This window comes from Podarcis cretensis (genome assembly GCF_951804945.1).
Source record: "Podarcis cretensis genome assembly, chromosome: 2".
NCBI classification, from domain to species: domain Eukaryota; kingdom Metazoa; phylum Chordata; class Lepidosauria; order Squamata; family Lacertidae; genus Podarcis; species Podarcis cretensis.
The window spans coordinates 115,694,318-115,712,121 of NC_137171.1; the positions used below are offsets into that span (position 1 = coordinate 115,694,318).

A 17,804-nucleotide genomic window follows, 5' to 3' on the forward strand; every position below is an offset into this window, starting at 1 on the left:
GAGAGGGTGATTCTAAAAGTTGATATAAGGTAAAGAAGTGACTATTGAAATGCGACAGATATGTTAAAGGGAAGTCAGAAAAGAGGAAGGTCGATGCTCTTTTTGAGTAACAATGTAAGCTGTAGATATGTGTAATGTAATGAAATGAAATATGGAAAACTCAATAAAAATAATGTAAAAAATAATAATAAAATTGTAGACGGAAGGCTAAAACAGCTGGTTGTAGCATGCAGCCCTTTATTCCTAATTCCCAGTTACTTATTTGACAGAGATGCCAGGGCAAAATTACAGCTGCCAAGATGCTTCAGGAAGGAGTGTCACACGCTTTAAATGTGTGTTAGATCCCTGGCCACTGGCAATGCTGGCTGAGGCTTGTTTATTTATTTAAATTTACACCCAATACTTTCCTCCAAAGGACCCCAGAGCTTTGGGAGCTGGCAGTTCAATAGCATCCAGATCAGAGGGCACCCCGTTGGCTACCCCTGCACTAGATTTTAGGATGTATGGCTGATTGCTTACTCGAGAGAGACAATGTCCCTGTGATTCTGGACAAACAGAGGCAATAGAGCATGTGCTTCTCCAGTGCCAATATTATAGAGACATCCATATTAGCCTCATCTCCCCACTACTCCATAAATACCCAGGGCGCACAGGACAATTCTTTACCTCCCTGCTGCTTTCAGATACTAACCCTGCTACAACATACAATGTTGCCAGGTTCTGCATTTGTTGTTGTTTAGTTGTGTCCGACTCTTTGTGACCGCATGGACCAGAGCAGGCCAGGCACTCCTGTCTTCCACTGCCTCCCGCAGTTTGGTCAAACTCATGCTGGTAGCTTCGAGAACACTGTCCAACCATCTCGTCCTCTGTCGTCCCCTTCTCCTTGTGCCCTCCATCTTTCCCAACATCAGGGTCTTTTCCAGGGAGTCTTCTCTTCTCAAGAGCTGGCCAAAGTATTGGAGCCTCAGCTTCAGGATCTGTCCTTCCAGTGAGCACTCAGGGCTGATTTCCTTCAGAATGGAGAGGTTTGATCTTCTTGCAGTCCATGGGACTCTCAAGAGTCTCCTCCAGACCATAATTCAAAAGCATCAATTCTTCGGCAATCAGCCTTCTTGATGGTCTAGCTCTCACTTCCATACATCACTACTGGGAAAACCATAGCTTTAACTATACAGACCTTTGTTGGCAAGGTGATGTCTTTGCTTTTTAAGAAGCTGTCTAGGTTCCCTTCATGGATCACTGCCTTGCCGTGGCGAAGGGGCTTGAATAACTCAGAGAAGCTATGAGCTATGCAGTGCAGGGCCACCCAAGATGGACAGGTCATAGTGGAGAGTTTTGACCAAACGTGATCCACCTGGAGCAGGAACCGGCAAGCCACTCCAGTATCCCTGCCAAGAAAACTCCATGGACAAAGACAACAGGCTGCATAGCAGCGTTCAAAATTAATCAGATGATGACCTGTGCCACAAACTAGATTTAATGAACACTTATATCAGAGTGCTCTGTAAACTGATAGCCATAGCCTTTTATATACAGTGGGATCTCGGTTCACGAACTTAATCCATTCTGGAAGTCCATTCTTAAACCAAAACCGTTCTTAAACCGAGGCGCGCTTTCCCTAATGAGGCCTCCCGCCGCCAGTGCCCTTCCACCGTTCGGCTTCTGTTCATAAACCAAGGTATAGTTCGCAAACCAGGACACTATTTCCAGTTTTGCGGAGTTCGTAAACCAAATAGTTTGTAAACAGGGCTGTTTGTAAACCAAGGTACTACTGTACTAACCTTTTATGCTCTTCCACATCCGTTTAATGCTCCTAACCCTTCTTTTAGATTCTTACAGTCTTTTATATATACCTTGTTTTAACAATTTTTAGCTTTCCAAACTGTTTTGCAGATTTAAATTGTTGTACCTCACCCTACTTATGCTGGTTTATGGCCGTAATAGAGATTTGATTGATTGATCCAAGTGTGCTGAGGCAATGAATCCTAAGGACACCGTGAGCCGTAGGATACAAAATCTCACCTGAGGCACGAACTTTGGTCCATTTTATACTATATGCAACTCTTGCCATTTTTAACAAACTATAATTTCCAGGATTCTTTGGGGAAAGCCACAACTGTATGGTTGTTTTAAATGCATGGCACAGGTAGATAGAGCTCAGTTACGGTTACCCAGTGGTGGCTGGTGGCTGTTGGAACTGGTAGGGTGAAAAGCTGGAGGCTGACAGTAGGTGGCGCCAGAGAGCCAATGATAAGGTCGAGCCACGTCATTCTAGCTTTTGCCCCCATCATCTTCCCTGCTTTCTCCAAGGGAAACATTGAGACTAAGGAGGCGGCAGCTGGCAGTCTGTGCCAGGCAGGTGGGGGCTGGCTGAGGGGAGACTGGCGTTGGTGGGGCAATGCCCCATTCTGTGTATGGCTGTGCTATGGAGAGCAGGCTGAAAATATAACTGAGCCCCGTACTTTCACCGTTCACAGATGACAGAACATTAGAACTACACCTCTGCACCCCTGGGTAAAGCCAAGTTTCTAAAATTCTTTATTCAATACATTATATATTACAACACATCTGCAGCTAAACCAAGTGTTCTTTCACACAGCTACAAAAACAAACGTGCTCCAGAATTGATGAAAATGTTCAAAAAAGCAGATATGGAAGCCGAAGCGGGTGGCAATTAGTCTTCAGACTATGAGATGAAGCTAGGAAATTCAAGGCCAGGAAAAGTTTGAAATATTGAAATGTATTCACAACAGCACTGTTAAGTCCAATACTATAGATCATTGGGAGAAAAAAGGTTACTGGTGCTTTATTAAATATTGCAGGTATTATTTCTGTCCCTGGTATGGGTTTCTGGGTCACACCTGTGCCTTAATGTCTTCCATATCTCGTGACACACCCAACCCTCACATTTCTGATGCTTAAATAAAGTCTGACGAGGATGAGGCTTTTCAAACATAAAGGGACCCCTGACCATTAGGTCCAGTCGTGACCGACTCTGGGGTTGCAGCACTCATCTCATTTTATTGGCCAAGGGGGCCAGCGTACAGCTTCCGGGTCATGTGGCCAGCATGACTAAGCCGCTTCTGGCGAACCAGAGCAGCGCATGGAAATGCCGTTTACCTTCCCACCGGAGGGGTACCTATTTATCTACTTGCACTCTCACGTGCTTTTGAACTGCTAGGTTGGCAGGAGCAGGGACTGAGCAATGGGAGCTCACCCTGTCGTGGGGATTCGAACCGCCGACCTTCTGATCAGCAAGTCCTAGGCTCTGTGGTTTAACCCACAGCACCACCCTCGTCCTTTATCTCATATGAATTTTTTCATGTCTCCTCAGGTATACTTGATTCTTGAAAGTTTTGCCACAGGTGGAACATGAGTGTGGCTTTTCGGCCGAGTGGCTTCTCTCATGTGAAGTAAGGCTTGACTTCTGCTTGAAGTTTTTCCCACAGGCCGAGCATGAATATGGCTTCTCTCCCGTGTGGATTCTCTCGTGGATAATCAGGTGCTCCTTCCGACTGAAGCTCCTGCCGCAGGCTGAGCATATGAACGGTTTCTCTTCCGTGTGGATTTTTTGATGCTCGGTATAGCTTGTCCTGTGCTTGAACTTTTTCCCACAGTGTGAACAAGTATATGGTTTTTCCCCTGTATGTATTCTCCCGTGTATAACCACCTGTGACTTGTTACCAAAGTTCTTCCCACAAACCGAGCATGAATATGGTTTCTCCCCTGTATGAGTTCTCTCATGTCCGAGAAGATGCGCTTTACAATTAAAGCTTCTGCCACAGGCCAAGCACACATAGGGGGTCTCTCCTGTATGGATTCTTTCGTGACTGGTGAGATTTGACCTTCGCTTGAAGCTCTTGCCGCAGAAGGAGCATGTGAAAGGCCTTTCTTCTGTGTGGATTTTTGCGTGTGAAATAAGGCTACATTTTTGACTGAAGCCTTTCCCACAAACTGAACATTTATGTGGTGTCTCGCCAGAGTGGACTTGCTGATGTCTGATAAGGCTTACTTTATGAACAAAGCTTTTACTACAGACTGAACAAGCATGTATTTTTTCCGCTGTATGCATTTGTTCATGTACAATGTAGTATGATTTTTCACTGAAGCTTTTACCACAGAAAGAGCATGTATACGGTTTCTCTCCCGTGTGGATTCTTTCATGGATAGACAAGTAACTTTTCCACATGAAACTCTTCCCGCAAACTGAGCACATGTATGGTTTTTCTCCGGTATGGATGATTTTGTGTCTAATAAGGTAATCCTTACGACTGAAGCTCTTCCCACAGACAGAGCATTTGAATGGTTTATCTCCTGTATGAGTTCTCTGGTGTTTAAGAAGATATGCTCTATCTGTGAAACTTTTGCCGCAAACTGAGCATGGGTATGGTTTTTCCCCTGTGTGGGTTCTTTCGTGGCTAACCAGATTTGATTTGTGGCTAAAGCTGTTCCCACAGATTGAGCACATATATGGTTTCTCTCCTGTGTGAGTTCTCTCGTGTTTAATAAGGTGTGTTCTGTCAGCGAAACTTTTACCACAGATTGTGCATGAAAACGGTTTCTCTCCGGTGTGAGTTCTTTCATGGCTAACAAGGTTTGATCTATGACTGAAGCTTTTACCACAGATCGAGCACATATTTGTTTTTATTCCCGTATGGCTGACTTTGTGGCTGTTGAGGTTTGATCTTCGTTTAAAACTTTTGCCGCAGAATGAACACGGGTAAGGCCTTTCTTCTGTGTGGATTCTTTCATGTGAAAGGAGGTTACATTTCTGACTAAAGCCCTTCCCACAGTTTGAGCATTTATACGGGGTCTCTCCTGTGTGGACTTGTTCATGCCTCCTAAGGCTGACTTTATGGATGAAGCTCTTATTACACACTGAACAAGTGTATGTTTTTTCCTGCGTGTGCATTCGCTCATGGACAGCATGGTACGATCTTTTGCTGAAGCTTTTACCACAGATTGAGCATGCATACGGCCTCTCTCCTGTATGGATTCTTTCGTGGATAATCAGGTTACTTTTCCACTTGAAGCTTTTACCACAGACTGAACAAGCATGAATTTTTTCTCCTTTGCGGCCTTTGCTCTGAGAAATCAGGCAGTAGCTCCCATTCATTCTCTTCTCACAACCTAATTGTTTATAATGTTTCTCTCCTTTTTGAAGAGTTCTCCCATACTTGTGAATTTTCTTTTGCATTTTGGTTTCACTTTTTTCACCTCCCCGACAAGGCAAAGCCCTTCCTGATCTCTCTCCCAGGTCATTTCTCTGATGCCTCTCTTCTCTGCCTCGGTTATCAGCGATATCTTGGTACTGCGAAACGCTCCCTTCGGTAATTCCTAAGGATATTTTGTTTGCTGCCACTAGGTGAGCGCTTCCTGGAAGACTCTCTTCTCCTTTTTCCTCACACCTGCTGCCTATTAAGAGAAAGATAGTGGTACTACTACTAATAATAATAATAATCACCATCATCATCAATGCTTTTTCTGGGGGGGGGGGTGCTGGGGTACACACCCCTCACATTTTATGAATCTTTGTACTTTTGTCCATTTACTGTATTTATTTTTCCCAATTTGAACTATAAAATGGGGAGTCAAAATGAGAGTACCCCTAAACATTTTTTAAGGAAAAAAAGCACTACTACTACTAATAATAATAATAATATCTATTATTTATACTTTGCCCATCTGGCTGGGTTTCCCCAGCCACCCTGGCTGGCTCCCAATAGAATGTTAAAAACACAATAAAACATCAGACATTAAAAACTTCCCTAAACAGGGCTGCATTCATATGTTTGAAAGTCAGGTAGTCAGGTAGTTTATTTTCCTTGACATCTGATGGCGTTGACAGGGCAGGCGCCACTACCGAGAAGGCCCTCTGCCTGGTTCCCTGTAACCTCACTTCTCACAGTGAGGGAACCGCCAGAGGGACCTTAGAGCTGGACCTCAGTGTCCAGGCTGAACGATGGGGGTGGAGATGCTCCTTCAGGTATACTGGGCCCAGGCTGTTTAGAGCTTTAAAAGTCAGAATTATAACGCAAGGAGTCCCTTAGCCAGGGACGAAACTGTATTAAGGCCCCCTCACTCCTCTTTCAGATCTCCCACCAAAATTCCCTGGGAAGAAGGGTCGATTGTAAAAACACTCTGGGACTTCCCGCCCTGTGTGGGAAACAAGAGTCTCCTAACAACTCTCAGCACCCTCAACTAACTGCAGTTTCCACCATTCTTGGCAGGCTAAAAACAACAGCGCTTTGATGCTGTTTTCACATTTAAGAAAACGTCTAATCTCCTCCTTTGCTTCTCTTACTATACTGATTGTTCCCACTGGTTTCGTAAAGGAAAAACTGGGCAGAGAAGAAGACAGAAGCGTGGAGAAAATAAGCTTCCATACAATGCTTGGGAATAATTTGAGGAAACAACTCCTTAACTAATCCAGAATGCGGCAGCTAGACTGGTGACTGGGGGCAGCCACCGAGACCATATAACACCGGTCTTGAAAGAACTACACTGGCTCCCAGTACGTTTCTGACCACAATTCAAAGTGTTGATGTTGACCTTTAAATCCCTAAACAGCCTCGGCCCAGTATACCTGAAGGAGCATCTCCACCCCATTGTTCTGCCCAGACACTGAGGTCCAGCACCGAGGGCCTTCTGGCGGTTCCCTCACTGCGAGAAGCTAAGTTACAGGGAACCAGGCAGAGGGCCTTCTTGGTAGTGGCGCCCGCCCCGTGGAACGCCCTCCCATCAGATGTCAAAGAGATAAACAACTACCTGACATTTAGAAGACATCTGAAGGCAGCCCTGCTCAGGGAAGTGTTTAATGTGTGACATTTTAATGTATTTTTAATCTTGTTGGAAGCCGCCCAGAGTGGCTGGGGAAGCCCAGCCAGATGGGTGGGGTACAAATAAATTATTATTATTATTATTATTATTCTTATTATTATTATTATTATTAATTTTATCATAAAGGAGTGCATTGCTTCCCTCCTTGCTTTGAGCCGTAAACAGGCGGCAGCTGGAATGGAGAACCTGTTGTTGAAGCTTCCGTCAGCCCCAGCTAGCATGGCCAGTGGTCAGGGATGATTGGAGTTGCAGTCCACCAAGCCCTCAGGAGCAGATATACAGGGAGTGGAGTGGGAGTAGAGAACTGGATGTTAAGGCTGGAGTGAGGCATAGGTCGTCAACAAAGCAATAACTCACCCTAGTATTCAAGGAAACGACCACAGCTCTGGCCCAGTGGTCTCTGCAACTCTTTCCAGGTGGTCTTGTCGAGATTAAGCAGTTGTAAGGACTGAAGGTCCCTACCTTCCCATTGCCTACTAGGACTCATCATTTCCTGGGTCTTTCTCCCACGCAATTTCAGGCTGCGCCTGCGCACAACCAGCCTCTGCTCTGCCCGTTTCATTTCTCTGTGAGTTCCGGGAGACCAGGAGGGAGAGGAGCTGGTCGCAGCAGGAGGGAGAGACTCCCTGCTTGAAAATATGGAGAGCTGCTGCCAGCCAGTGCAGTGAACACTGGGCAAGATAGACCAATGGATCAGGTTCAAGGTGTGGGTTTTAACCTTTAAAGCCCTATACAGTGGTACCTCGGGTTACATACACTTCAGGTTACATACGCCTCAGGTTACAGACTCCGCTAACCCAGAAATAGTACCTCGGGTTAAGAACTTTGCTTCAGGATGAGAACAGAAATCGTGCTCCGGTGGCGCGGCAGCAGCAGGAGGCCCCATTAGCTAAAGTGGTGCTTCAGTTTCAGGTTAAGAACGGACCTCTGGAACGAATTAAGTACTTAACCCGAGGTACCACTGTACAGCCTAGGACCCTCGTACCTACGGGACTGCCTCTCCTGGTATGTCCCACGGAGGACCTTACGGTCTTCAAATAAAAACATATTGGAGATCCTGGGCCACAGGGAGGTTAGGCTGGCCTCAACCAGAGCCAGGGCTTTTTCGACTGTGGCTCCGATCTGGTGGAACACTCTGTCACAAGAGACTAGGGCCCTGTGGGACCTGACATCTTTCCGCAGGGCCTGCAAGACAGAGCTGTTCCACCAGGCCTTTGGCCAAAGCACAGTCTGACCCCCTCCTTCGGTAATCCTCACAGAACTCTAGCCCAATGGTTGCCATTGATTTGATTTTGAATTGATTTTAGAATGGATTGATTTTAGAATGCATTTCAATTAATTGATTGTGATTTTATGTAAACTGTGTTGCTTTTATTGTTGTTAGACGCTCTGAGCCCGGCTTCGGCTGGGGAGGGCAGGATATAAATATATTATTATTATTATTATTATTATTATTATTATTATTATGTGATCTATAAGGCAACTCCTGACGTTGCTTTTAGAGAAGATGGTCTCCTTTTTTATTACAATCGGTGTGAATATCATTGGCCTGGAAAATGACAACCAAACTAGGTTCAAAACATATTGAGTGTGAATCATGAACTACTTGAATCCAATTCTTACCTGGGTGGACTCCCAAAACAGATGTGATTCCCACAGGTGTTTGGAGCACTGGGACGCAGGGTTCCTCTTTCGGCTCCACCTTTATTATCACACCAGGAAATTCTGAGTCAGAGGAAAGAGGAGAATGTGAGGTGTGACCATCTAGCTTTTTTATATAAAAAAAAGACACCAACTTTTCTTTTGTTGCTATTAGAACAGAGAGTGAGGCCCCATCTGCACTATATCCATTTGAAGCAGTATCATATAATTTATAAAGTTGTGGCTTTTCCCAAGGAATCCTGGGAACTGTAGTTGGTTACGGGTGCTGAGAGTTGTTAGGAAGCCCCCGTTCCACTCACAGAACTGCAATTCCCAGAATTCCCTGGGAAGAGGGATTGACTGTTAAACCACACCAGGAATTGTAGACGAACTGCTCCCTCACCCGATTGGTCGCCAGCAGCACTGGGCCGTTCCTCAGTTCTCTGACCATCCAAGACCCCTGGTTCCTCTTCTCGCTCTTGCTTTATTAGAACGCCAGGAAGTCCTGAGTCAGGATAAAAAGAGGCGAGACAAACAGAGAGGGTGATGACATCATGCAGAACAGAGGAAGCAGGTAAAGAGTTTTCCTCCCTCTCTTTTAACACGAGAACTTGGGGCATCCTGTGAAGCTGAACGTTGGAAGGGTGTGGAAGAAGTAAAAATGCAGGCGGTGAAGTTAAAGGAAAACGAGGTGCAAAAACAACATGCCGTGATCACTGCGTTCCACATTAAATATATGTAAATATAGATTCCCCCTGTGATCGCAGACACCGTCCAGTGGAGCACTGTTAATTGTCCCCCATGTTTCGGAAGCCCTAGTGGCTTCAGCTAGCATTCGGACATTTAGTATTGCTGGCCCCATACTGTGGAACACTCTTCCTGCAGAGATGCAGCAGGCACACTCACTCTTTTTATGCCGAAATCTATTTTAAAAAATTAAAAAATTGTCCCACTTGGTATCTGAAGAAGTGTGCACGCACACGAAAGCTTATACCAAGAACAAACTTGGTTGGTCTCTAAGGCGCTACTGGACAATTTTTTTATTTTCTAATATATTTTGAATGCGTCAGACCAACATGGCTACCTACCTGAATCTTTTTATGCCAACAGACCTATTCAGTGGTTTAAACCTTTTCAAGGTGAGCCGATCATCTTTATGACTATTTTGTCCTGTTCTTACTGAATTTTGTATGTTATTCTAATTGTACATTTTGTTGTACACTGCTTTTTCCCCCAAGAAAGGTCAGTCTATGAATACTTTTTCCAAAATAAAATTAAATAAAAATGTTTAAGAAATGGCTACAAAGCAGTGTGACAACACAAACATCCTGCTACAGTGGTACCTCTGGTTGCGAACGGGATCCGTTCCGGAGTCCCGTTCGCAACATGAGCAGAACGCAACTCGCGTCTGTGTGTCTGCAGGTCGCGATTCGCCGCATCTGCGCATGCACGTGACATCATTTTGCACATCTGCGCATGCGTGAGCGGCGAAACCCGGAAGCAACCCTTTCCAGTACTTCCGGGTCGCCACAGGACGCAACCTGAAAAAACATATCATGAAGCAAACGCAACACGAGGTATGACTGTACTGGAATAATGTTGATAGCAACAACAACAACAACAATCAACAACAACATTGCACAGGCTTCAGAAAAGTTAGTCTCAGCAGAAACGATATTGCAAAAAAACAAGAGTGTTGGGAAAATGTGCAGAACTGTCCCCTTGACGCAAAATTACTTAGAGCTGTTCAATTAACATGGAAAAAATCCAGACAGGTAAGGAAAGATAGATCTTGGTACCTGTGAAGGTGTTGGATTCCTGTTGATTCAGGTTCCATGGATCCCCTTCTTCCTCCAGCTTTATTATCACATCAGGAAACCCTGATCAAGATAAAAGTGTAAGAAAATTGGGATTCAGAGGCAAAGGTCATGCAAAGATTGGCTTTCTGCCCCAGTAAGAGAAGAACTAGATTTGGTACAATCTCGGGAGTTTTCACACGAATATATACTTTTTATGAGTTCTGTTTTTCATTCCCTCACCTGTGTTTTGTTCTAAGGGAGCCTCTGTCTCCTCCAAACCCAGCCGTTCTGCAGACCATGGCTCCTGCTCAAGCCAGGAGATCAAACCAGGCTTGACAAGTGGAAATCCTGCTCAAAGAGTTTTAAAAAAGATGTTATTGAGTAGAATTTCAGGCTTTAAGTATAGATCCATGTTGTGCTAATGATTCTTCAACATCAGCATCGTTGGACTGGTCATGTTGTGCGGATGCCCGATGATCGTCTTCCAAAGCAACTACTCTGTTCCAAACTTAAAAATGGAAAATGTAATGCTGGTGGTCAACAAAAGAGGTTTAAAGACTGTCTCAAGGCAAATCTTAAAAAATGTAGTATAAACACCAACAATTGGGAAACACTTGCCTGCAAGTACTCCAGTTGGAGAACAGCCTTTACCAAAGGTGTCAAGGGCTGTGAAGACACTCAAACTCAGGACCCAAGGGAGAAACGTGCTAGGAGGAAGGCACGCTTGGCAAATCCACACTGTGATCAACTCCTGCCCGGAAACCAATGTCCCCACTGTGGAAGAACGTGTGGATCCAGAATTGGCCTCCACAGTCACTTACAGACTCATTGTTAAAACTGTGTTTATGGAAGACAATCTTACACAGCTACGAGTGATCACCAAAGAAGATGTAATGGATGCAATCTCTGTTCAGATATCCCTAACAAAGGGGTCCTTACCTAAGGAAGCGACATGATTGTAATTCTCTTGCATGACTTCCCTGTACAAAGCTCTTTGATCCAGATCCAACAGAGCCCACTGCCCTTGTGTGAAATACAAGGCCACATCCTCAAAAGTCACCAGTTCCTGGGGAAACATAAGCAAACCATTCTCCAAGCGCCTCAGATGCTTCACACACCTTATGTCAGCAATGTTTACACCATCCCGTTGAAAGTAAGCCTGGATTATGAACCACAACTGAGAGCTAGTGATCTAAGCAGAGATGTGAACTTTGACTCTGAGGAGGCCCCAGCTGAAGTTCACTAGACAGAACCATTCAAGTTAAAAAGGATCCAGTGTAAGGTAATGGGGGAAACCTCCACCTCAGACCCCACAGAGCTGATTGGATTGAAGGCCTGGAACCAACACAGTGAGCCAATTTGGACTCCACAGCTGTGCTATTATTATTATTATTAATAATAATACTCCGGGAGGCTCCCAACAGAATTAAAAGCACAATAAAACATCAAACATTAAAAGCTTCTCTAAACAGGGCTGCCTTCAGATGTCTTCTAAAAGTCAAGTAGTTCTTTATCTCCTTGACATCTGGTGGGAGGGCGTTCCACAGGCCAGGTGCCACTACTGAGAAGGCCCTCTGCCTGGCTCCCTGTAACTTGGCTTCTCGCAGTGAGGGAACCGCCAGAAGGCCCTTGGAGCTGGACCGCAGTGTCCGGGCAGAACGATGGGGGTGGAGACGCTCCTTCAGGTATACAGGACCGAGGCCGTTTAGGGCTTTAAAGGTCAGCACCAACATTTTGAATTGTGCTCAGAAACCTGGTTAGCCATTGTGTGAAATTGGATGCTGGAAGTGATAGGTCTTATTTTTGAGCTGCCAGTCAGAGTAGACAATACTGGATTTAAAGACCAGCCAAGGTGTTTTGGCACCTGAGGCTGAAAACTGAGGAAGGGCTGCAGTTCAGTGGAAGTGCCTTGTATGCAGAAGGTCTTGGGTTCAATCCCTGGTTATCTCAAGGTAGGGCTGGGAATGTTCCCTGTCTAAAACCCTGGACAGCCTCTGCCCGTCAGTGTAGACATAATGGCTAGATAAACCAACGGCCTGACTCGATATAAAGCAACTTCCAATTGTTCCTAGACTCCCACGAACAAGTCTCCCTTCCCCTGGAAGTGAAAATGATAAATCAAATAATTAACCACTTGTTGCTCTTTCATGACACTGAAGATCAGCTGCCGGCAACGATGGAGGACTTCTTTTGAGATGAAGGTAGTGCAAGAAAGAATGAAAGGCGTCTATTTCTTCCTTCTGTTGGTGGTGCCATTAGTGAGTCAAGTGGGCTGCACTCTGACAGCTGGGAAACTATTAAGGACAATGGCACAGTTGTGGGGAAATTTGGCCTGCCTCCCCAGAATTTCAACTCCCATCATCCCTGGCCAGTAGTCAAGTACTTCCCTCATATTCTTTAAGGGTGGAGGGAAATCCAAGGTACTAGAAAATGTTGGCAGCCTAAGAAATTCCAGTGGTTCAAAGAACTGTGCATAGTATCAATTGGAAGATATTCTGATGCTCTAGAGCAGCATTTCCCAACCTTGGGCCTCCAGCTGTTTTTGGACTACAACTCCCATCATCCTTAGCTAGCAAGACCAGTGGTCAAGGATGATGGGAATTGTAGTCCAAAAGCAGCTGGAAGCCCAAGGTTGGGAAACACTGCTCTAGAGAGTGATGAAATTCAGCATGTTTATCTGTGGATATTGGCCACAGAATCATAGAATTGTAGAGTTAGAAAGGACCTCCGTGGGTCATCTAGTCTGCAATGCAGGAATCCCAAAACGTGGTCCCCCATCCAGTTTGAAACCAGACCAGACCCTGCTTAGCTTGGTTTTATTGCTGCACATTCACAGTTCTGCCTCAAGACAGCAGAATGTCTTCTTGCGTGAGCCCAGCCTCCATCAACATACCTGAGGCCACCCTGTCACAGCCATTTCCACTTTCCAAGGATCTGTACATCTAGCAAGGATCTTGAATGTTGTGCTGTACTGAATACGGGAAAAGTGTGTGGGGCAAAAGTACTCAGGGCTTCAAGTCAGGATTATGTCCTTTACAAAGGAGAGAGAGAGAGAGAGAGAAAGGAGTTTGCAATCAGAGAGCAACAATGAGAAAGCAAGGCGAAGGCTTGCAGGTAGAATTACAGCGGTGCCTCGCAAGATGAAAAGAATCCGTTCTGCGATTCTCTTCGTCTAGCGGTTTTTTTGTCTTGCGAAGCAAGCCCATTGACGGCTTAGCGGATTAGCGCTATTAGCGGCTTTTAGCGGCTTATCGGATAAGCGGATAAGCAGCTTAGCGGCATAGAAAAAGGGGGGGAGGGGGAAAAAACCGCAGGAACTCGCAAGACATTTTCGTCTTGTGAAGCAAGCCCGTAGGAAATTTGTTTTGCGAAGCACCTCCAAAACGGAAAACTCTTTCATCTAGCGAGTTTTCTGTCTTGCGAGGCATTCGTCTTGCGGGGCACCACTGTATATGGTTTGTCCTCCTATGGGACAACAAAATCTTATGAGGAGAAAGCAAGAGAATCTATGCAAGCCACTTTAGAAGTTCTATTCCAAGACAGCTAACATTTTAAAATCCAATAAGAATTTATTTATATACCGCCCATCTGACCGGGTTGCCCAGACACTCTGGGCAACTCACAACACAAAATAGTAAAAGCACAATACAACATCACACACTAATCCTTCCCTGAACAGAGCTCCCTTTAGATGTCAAAATTGCCTAGAAGTTCAGAATCCAGCCGCTTAAACGATGCAGCTGGCTGAGTAAGAATGTGAGGTTTAATTTGGTGCTGGACTTTCTGGGATCTGAGGCTCCCCATCTTTTTTTAAAAAAAAAAATCAATATCAGCTCTGAGGCCTAGGAAATATTTATTAAAAAGTTTTATATCCTGCTTTCCTATCAAACAGCTCTTGCTTTAATATTATATTTAATATAAATTAAGACAAACAGCAATGCACCTTTGGTAAAATCACAGGCACAGCTTTATAAAGTTATTCCAGGTGTGCCTCAAGTTTATAACCTGTGAATCGTAGAAACCCTCTGATTTTAATGATTTATTGCTTTGCATTTGTCACAGACTTATTGGGATCAGAGTTTTTTCTTTGATCTTAATAAATCCCACCCCCTTTAAGCATCAAAGCAACTGGAGCTCTTTAGAAGGGTCCTTTCTGTACTTCAAGTCATTAATCTTCAACTATTGGGTTGAGTTGCAACTTCGTACAAAGGTGAGTTACAGCAGCAGCAGCAGCATGCAAATATATATTTCAGAAAATGAACAAATGTTTGCCCAGGTACATGTCTGAGTTACAGCTGTTAGAAATTCTATCAGGCCATCTTGGTGAGTATAGTTAGTACTCACCAAGATATTTTTATATTCTTCCTCTTTTCTTCTTCATTTATTGTTATTCTACTAACTTGGCGGATTCCCCAGAGCCTGAGAGAGATCCTAAACAGACTTTGATCCTGTTTTGCCTCCTCTTCTGCTCTTACCATTTATATTTTGCAAACTGCCAACAATGGAGGCAGACCAACAAAAGGGAGAAGAATCCCTCTATGTGAGAATGAAGAGATGGAGAGGAATTGTTGTTTTTCAAGGGAGCTGAGAGCAGAACACAAAAAAACGAAAAGGGGAGCCCTTTCCTTCAAAGCCAGCTCCAATGACAGCTATGCCATCTGTGCCAAATTCCTTTATTGTCTGGCCCTTTAGGGGTAAGACAAGACAATCAAAGAATTAAAGGTAGATTGTAAGAGAAGGTTTGTCCCTGATGTGTAAACACGTCCCAATTCTTCCCATCTTTTTCACCTCTGATAACATGGTAAAGGTAAAAAGTAAAGGGACCCCTGACTATTAGGTCCAGTCGTGACTGACTCTGGGGTTGCGGCGCTCATCTCGCTTTACTGGCCGAGGGAGCCGGTGTACAGGTCATGTGGCCAGCATGACTAAGCCGCTTCTGGCGAACCAGAGCAGCGCACGGAAACGCCGTTTACCTTCCCGCCAGAGTGGTACCTATTTATCTACTTGCACTTTGACGTGCTTATGAACTGCTAGGTTGGCAGGAGCAGGGACCGAGCAACAGGAGCTCACCCCGTCGCGGGGATTCGAATCGCCGACCTTCTGATCAGCAAGTCCTAGGCTCTGTTGTTTAACCCACAGCACCACCCAGTCCCAGAGGACAGAGGATGGAGACGTAAAACACACAGAGCCACCCGAATCCCAAGATAACATGGTAACATGGTATTCTGCATAATTTTTTTTGGGGGGGGAGGCGGGGGGAGAAAGAAGCATTTTCCAAGAAAGAGGGAGAAACATCTCTACAAATGCTAGAAACTGTTGTTGTTGTTATTGTTGTTGTTTTTAATGAAGATTGGGGGGCGCTAACTAGATCTTGCAGGCTTTTGTATCAGTAGGTAAAGGTAAAGGGACCCCTGACCATTAGGTCCAGTCGCGGACGACTCTGGGGTTGCGGCGCTCATCTTGCTTTATTGGCCGAGGGAGCTGGCGTAAAGCTTCCGGGTCATGTGGCCAGCACGACTAAGCCGCTTCTGGCGAACCAGAGCAGTGCACAGAAACACTGTTTACCTTCCCGCCGGAGCGGTACCTATTTATCTACTTGCACTGGTGTGCTTTCAAACCGCAGGAATCAATAAATGTATCAATAAATCCCTGCAAAGCCTGTTTATCTAGAAGCGGCCAGTGGGACAAAATAAATACGCGTCCCCTAAGAAATAAACCCTCCCTCCGGCCACTTCTGAGCCCCAGATGCTTGTCTCAGTCGTCGTCGCCCCCCTTTCTTTCTTCCCCTTCCCCAGCAGACCCCCTTTGCCCGCTGGCTTCCCCGCCCAGGGAGCTCACTCCGCTTTCTCCACCTACCCTTCCCCTCGTCCCTGGATCTTTCCTCTCCAACTCGATCCTGCACCATTTGCATCATTTGCCTCCCCCCGCGAGAGGCGCTTTTGTTTTTGGGGTTCGTTTTCTTCGCCAACAGACCCGGCTCGACGTTGCACCCGCCGCAGCTGCTATTCTCTTACGGTGGGGTTTGTGTGTGTTGGAAGGGGGCGGGGGGGTGGAGGCTTGTTTCCCCACTTCCGCGTCATGTGACTGAAGTCGGGACCAGACTCCTGGCAAAACGAGGCCGCATCCTCTGTCTTGCTGCCTGAGCTCATGAATGAAGGGAAGGGAGAGGATGGATGGAGGGGGGTGGGTGGGTGATGTCTGCAATCAGGGTCTGCAATCTTCCTCCCTCTCCGTTTCTTGCTTTCCAGAATGAAGCAACCTCACCCCCTGAGCTTGAGCAGACCTGGATATTCCTCCTTAGAAGGAAGTTGGCCAATAATAATAATAATAATAGTTACAGGTCATGTTGATCTGCCGTAGTCAAAACAAAACAAAACAAAACAAAACAAAACAAAAAACAAAACAAAACAAAACAAAACAAAACAAAACAAAACAAATAAAATAAAATAAAATAAAATAAAATAAAATAAAATAAAATAAAAATAATAAAAGAATCCTTCCAGAAGCACCTTAGAGACCAACTAAGTTAGTTATTGGTATGAGCTTTTGTGTGTATGCACACTATTTCAGTAATAACAATATTTCTTGATATCTGCCCACTCTAGACAGCTTCCAATTTGTTTGGTTAGTGGGACTGAGTCATACCCCACAGTCGCCTTTGACTGGACTTAACCATCCAGAGGTTCTTTACCTTTTTACAATAGTAGCTGAACCAAAAATACCATCTAGTTCTGTGTTTTCATTATCATAGATGAAGGGGGGGAGAATCCCAGGGCCTTTAAGTGCCCCTTTTTTCCAGGGACGTCCCTGATTTAAACAAGCCACCTGGTTTCTGATATGATCCTGGAATGTCCCACTTTTCCTTAGGACGCCCCTATTTTCATTGGAGAAATGCTGGAGGGTATGGAGTTATCTGACCCCTGAGCAATCTGAAGGCAATCCTGTATATAGGGAAGGCTTTTTAAAAAACATTTAATGTTTTATTATGTTTTTATATATGTTGGAAGCCGCCCAGAGTGGCTGGGGCAACCCAGTCAGACGTGTAGGGTATAAAAAGTAGAATTATCAAATTTTGGAACAAGAGGGAGATAGATTAAAACTGCAGAGTTTTGAAAAACTAAAAAATAAAGTGCGAGATTGGCTTCATTATTACCAAATAATGGAGGCTTACAATTTGGACAAGAAAATTGGCTTCCAGGTGGAAAAATCAAAATTGGAAATAGAATTGTTAGATCCCAAAACTAAGAACTTGTCAAGAATGTATAACTTGCTGTTGAAATGGAATACTCAGGATGAAACGGTGAAATCTGTTATGATTAAATGGGCACAAGACGTTGGACATAATATTATGATGGCTGACTGGGAACAGTTATGGACCACAAGTATGAAATTCACGGCATGTAATGCCTTAAGAGAGAATATAATGAAAATGATATACAGGTGGTACATGACACCAGTCAAGCTTGCAAAAATCTATCATTTGCCCGATAATAAATGTTGGAAATGTAAGAGACCGAAGGTACA

General features: G+C 44.8%; 1 protein-coding gene and 1 long non-coding RNA gene across 6 annotated transcripts; one reads left to right on the top strand and one right to left on the bottom strand.

Moving 5' to 3' along the window:
- The first annotated feature begins 261 nt into the window (after positions 1 to 261).
- LOC307209253 lies at positions 262 to 2,519 on the top strand. Its single transcript, XR_013835479.1, has 2 exons — positions 262 to 728; positions 1,431 to 2,519. It is a non-coding gene; the product is annotated as an uncharacterized lncRNA (long non-coding RNA).
- Positions 2,520 to 2,521: 2 nt separating this feature from the next.
- On the bottom strand, positions 2,522 to 16,462 carry LOC307206529 (uncharacterized protein). 5 transcript variants are annotated; one of them, XM_079959890.1, is made up of 9 exons: positions 16,137 to 16,462; positions 14,756 to 14,816; positions 13,174 to 13,311; positions 11,220 to 11,346; positions 10,521 to 10,628; positions 10,281 to 10,361; positions 8,885 to 8,986; positions 8,464 to 8,565; positions 2,522 to 5,415 (listed from the first exon to the last, which is right to left on the bottom strand). In XM_079959890.1, the coding sequence occupies exons 3-9, from the start codon at positions 13,195 to 13,197 to the stop codon at positions 3,302 to 3,304; spliced, it is 2,658 nt and encodes an 885-aa protein (XP_079816016.1). In that variant the 5' UTR covers positions 13,198 to 13,311; positions 14,756 to 14,816; positions 16,137 to 16,462; the 3' UTR covers positions 2,522 to 3,301. The 5 variants fall into 5 exon arrangements, with proteins under 5 accessions (XP_079816016.1, XP_079816013.1, XP_079816014.1 ...); XM_079959887.1 differs by having other exon boundaries at positions 14,681 to 14,816; XM_079959888.1 differs by having other exon boundaries at positions 14,681 to 14,864.
- Positions 16,463 to 17,804: the final 1,342 nt, after the last annotated feature.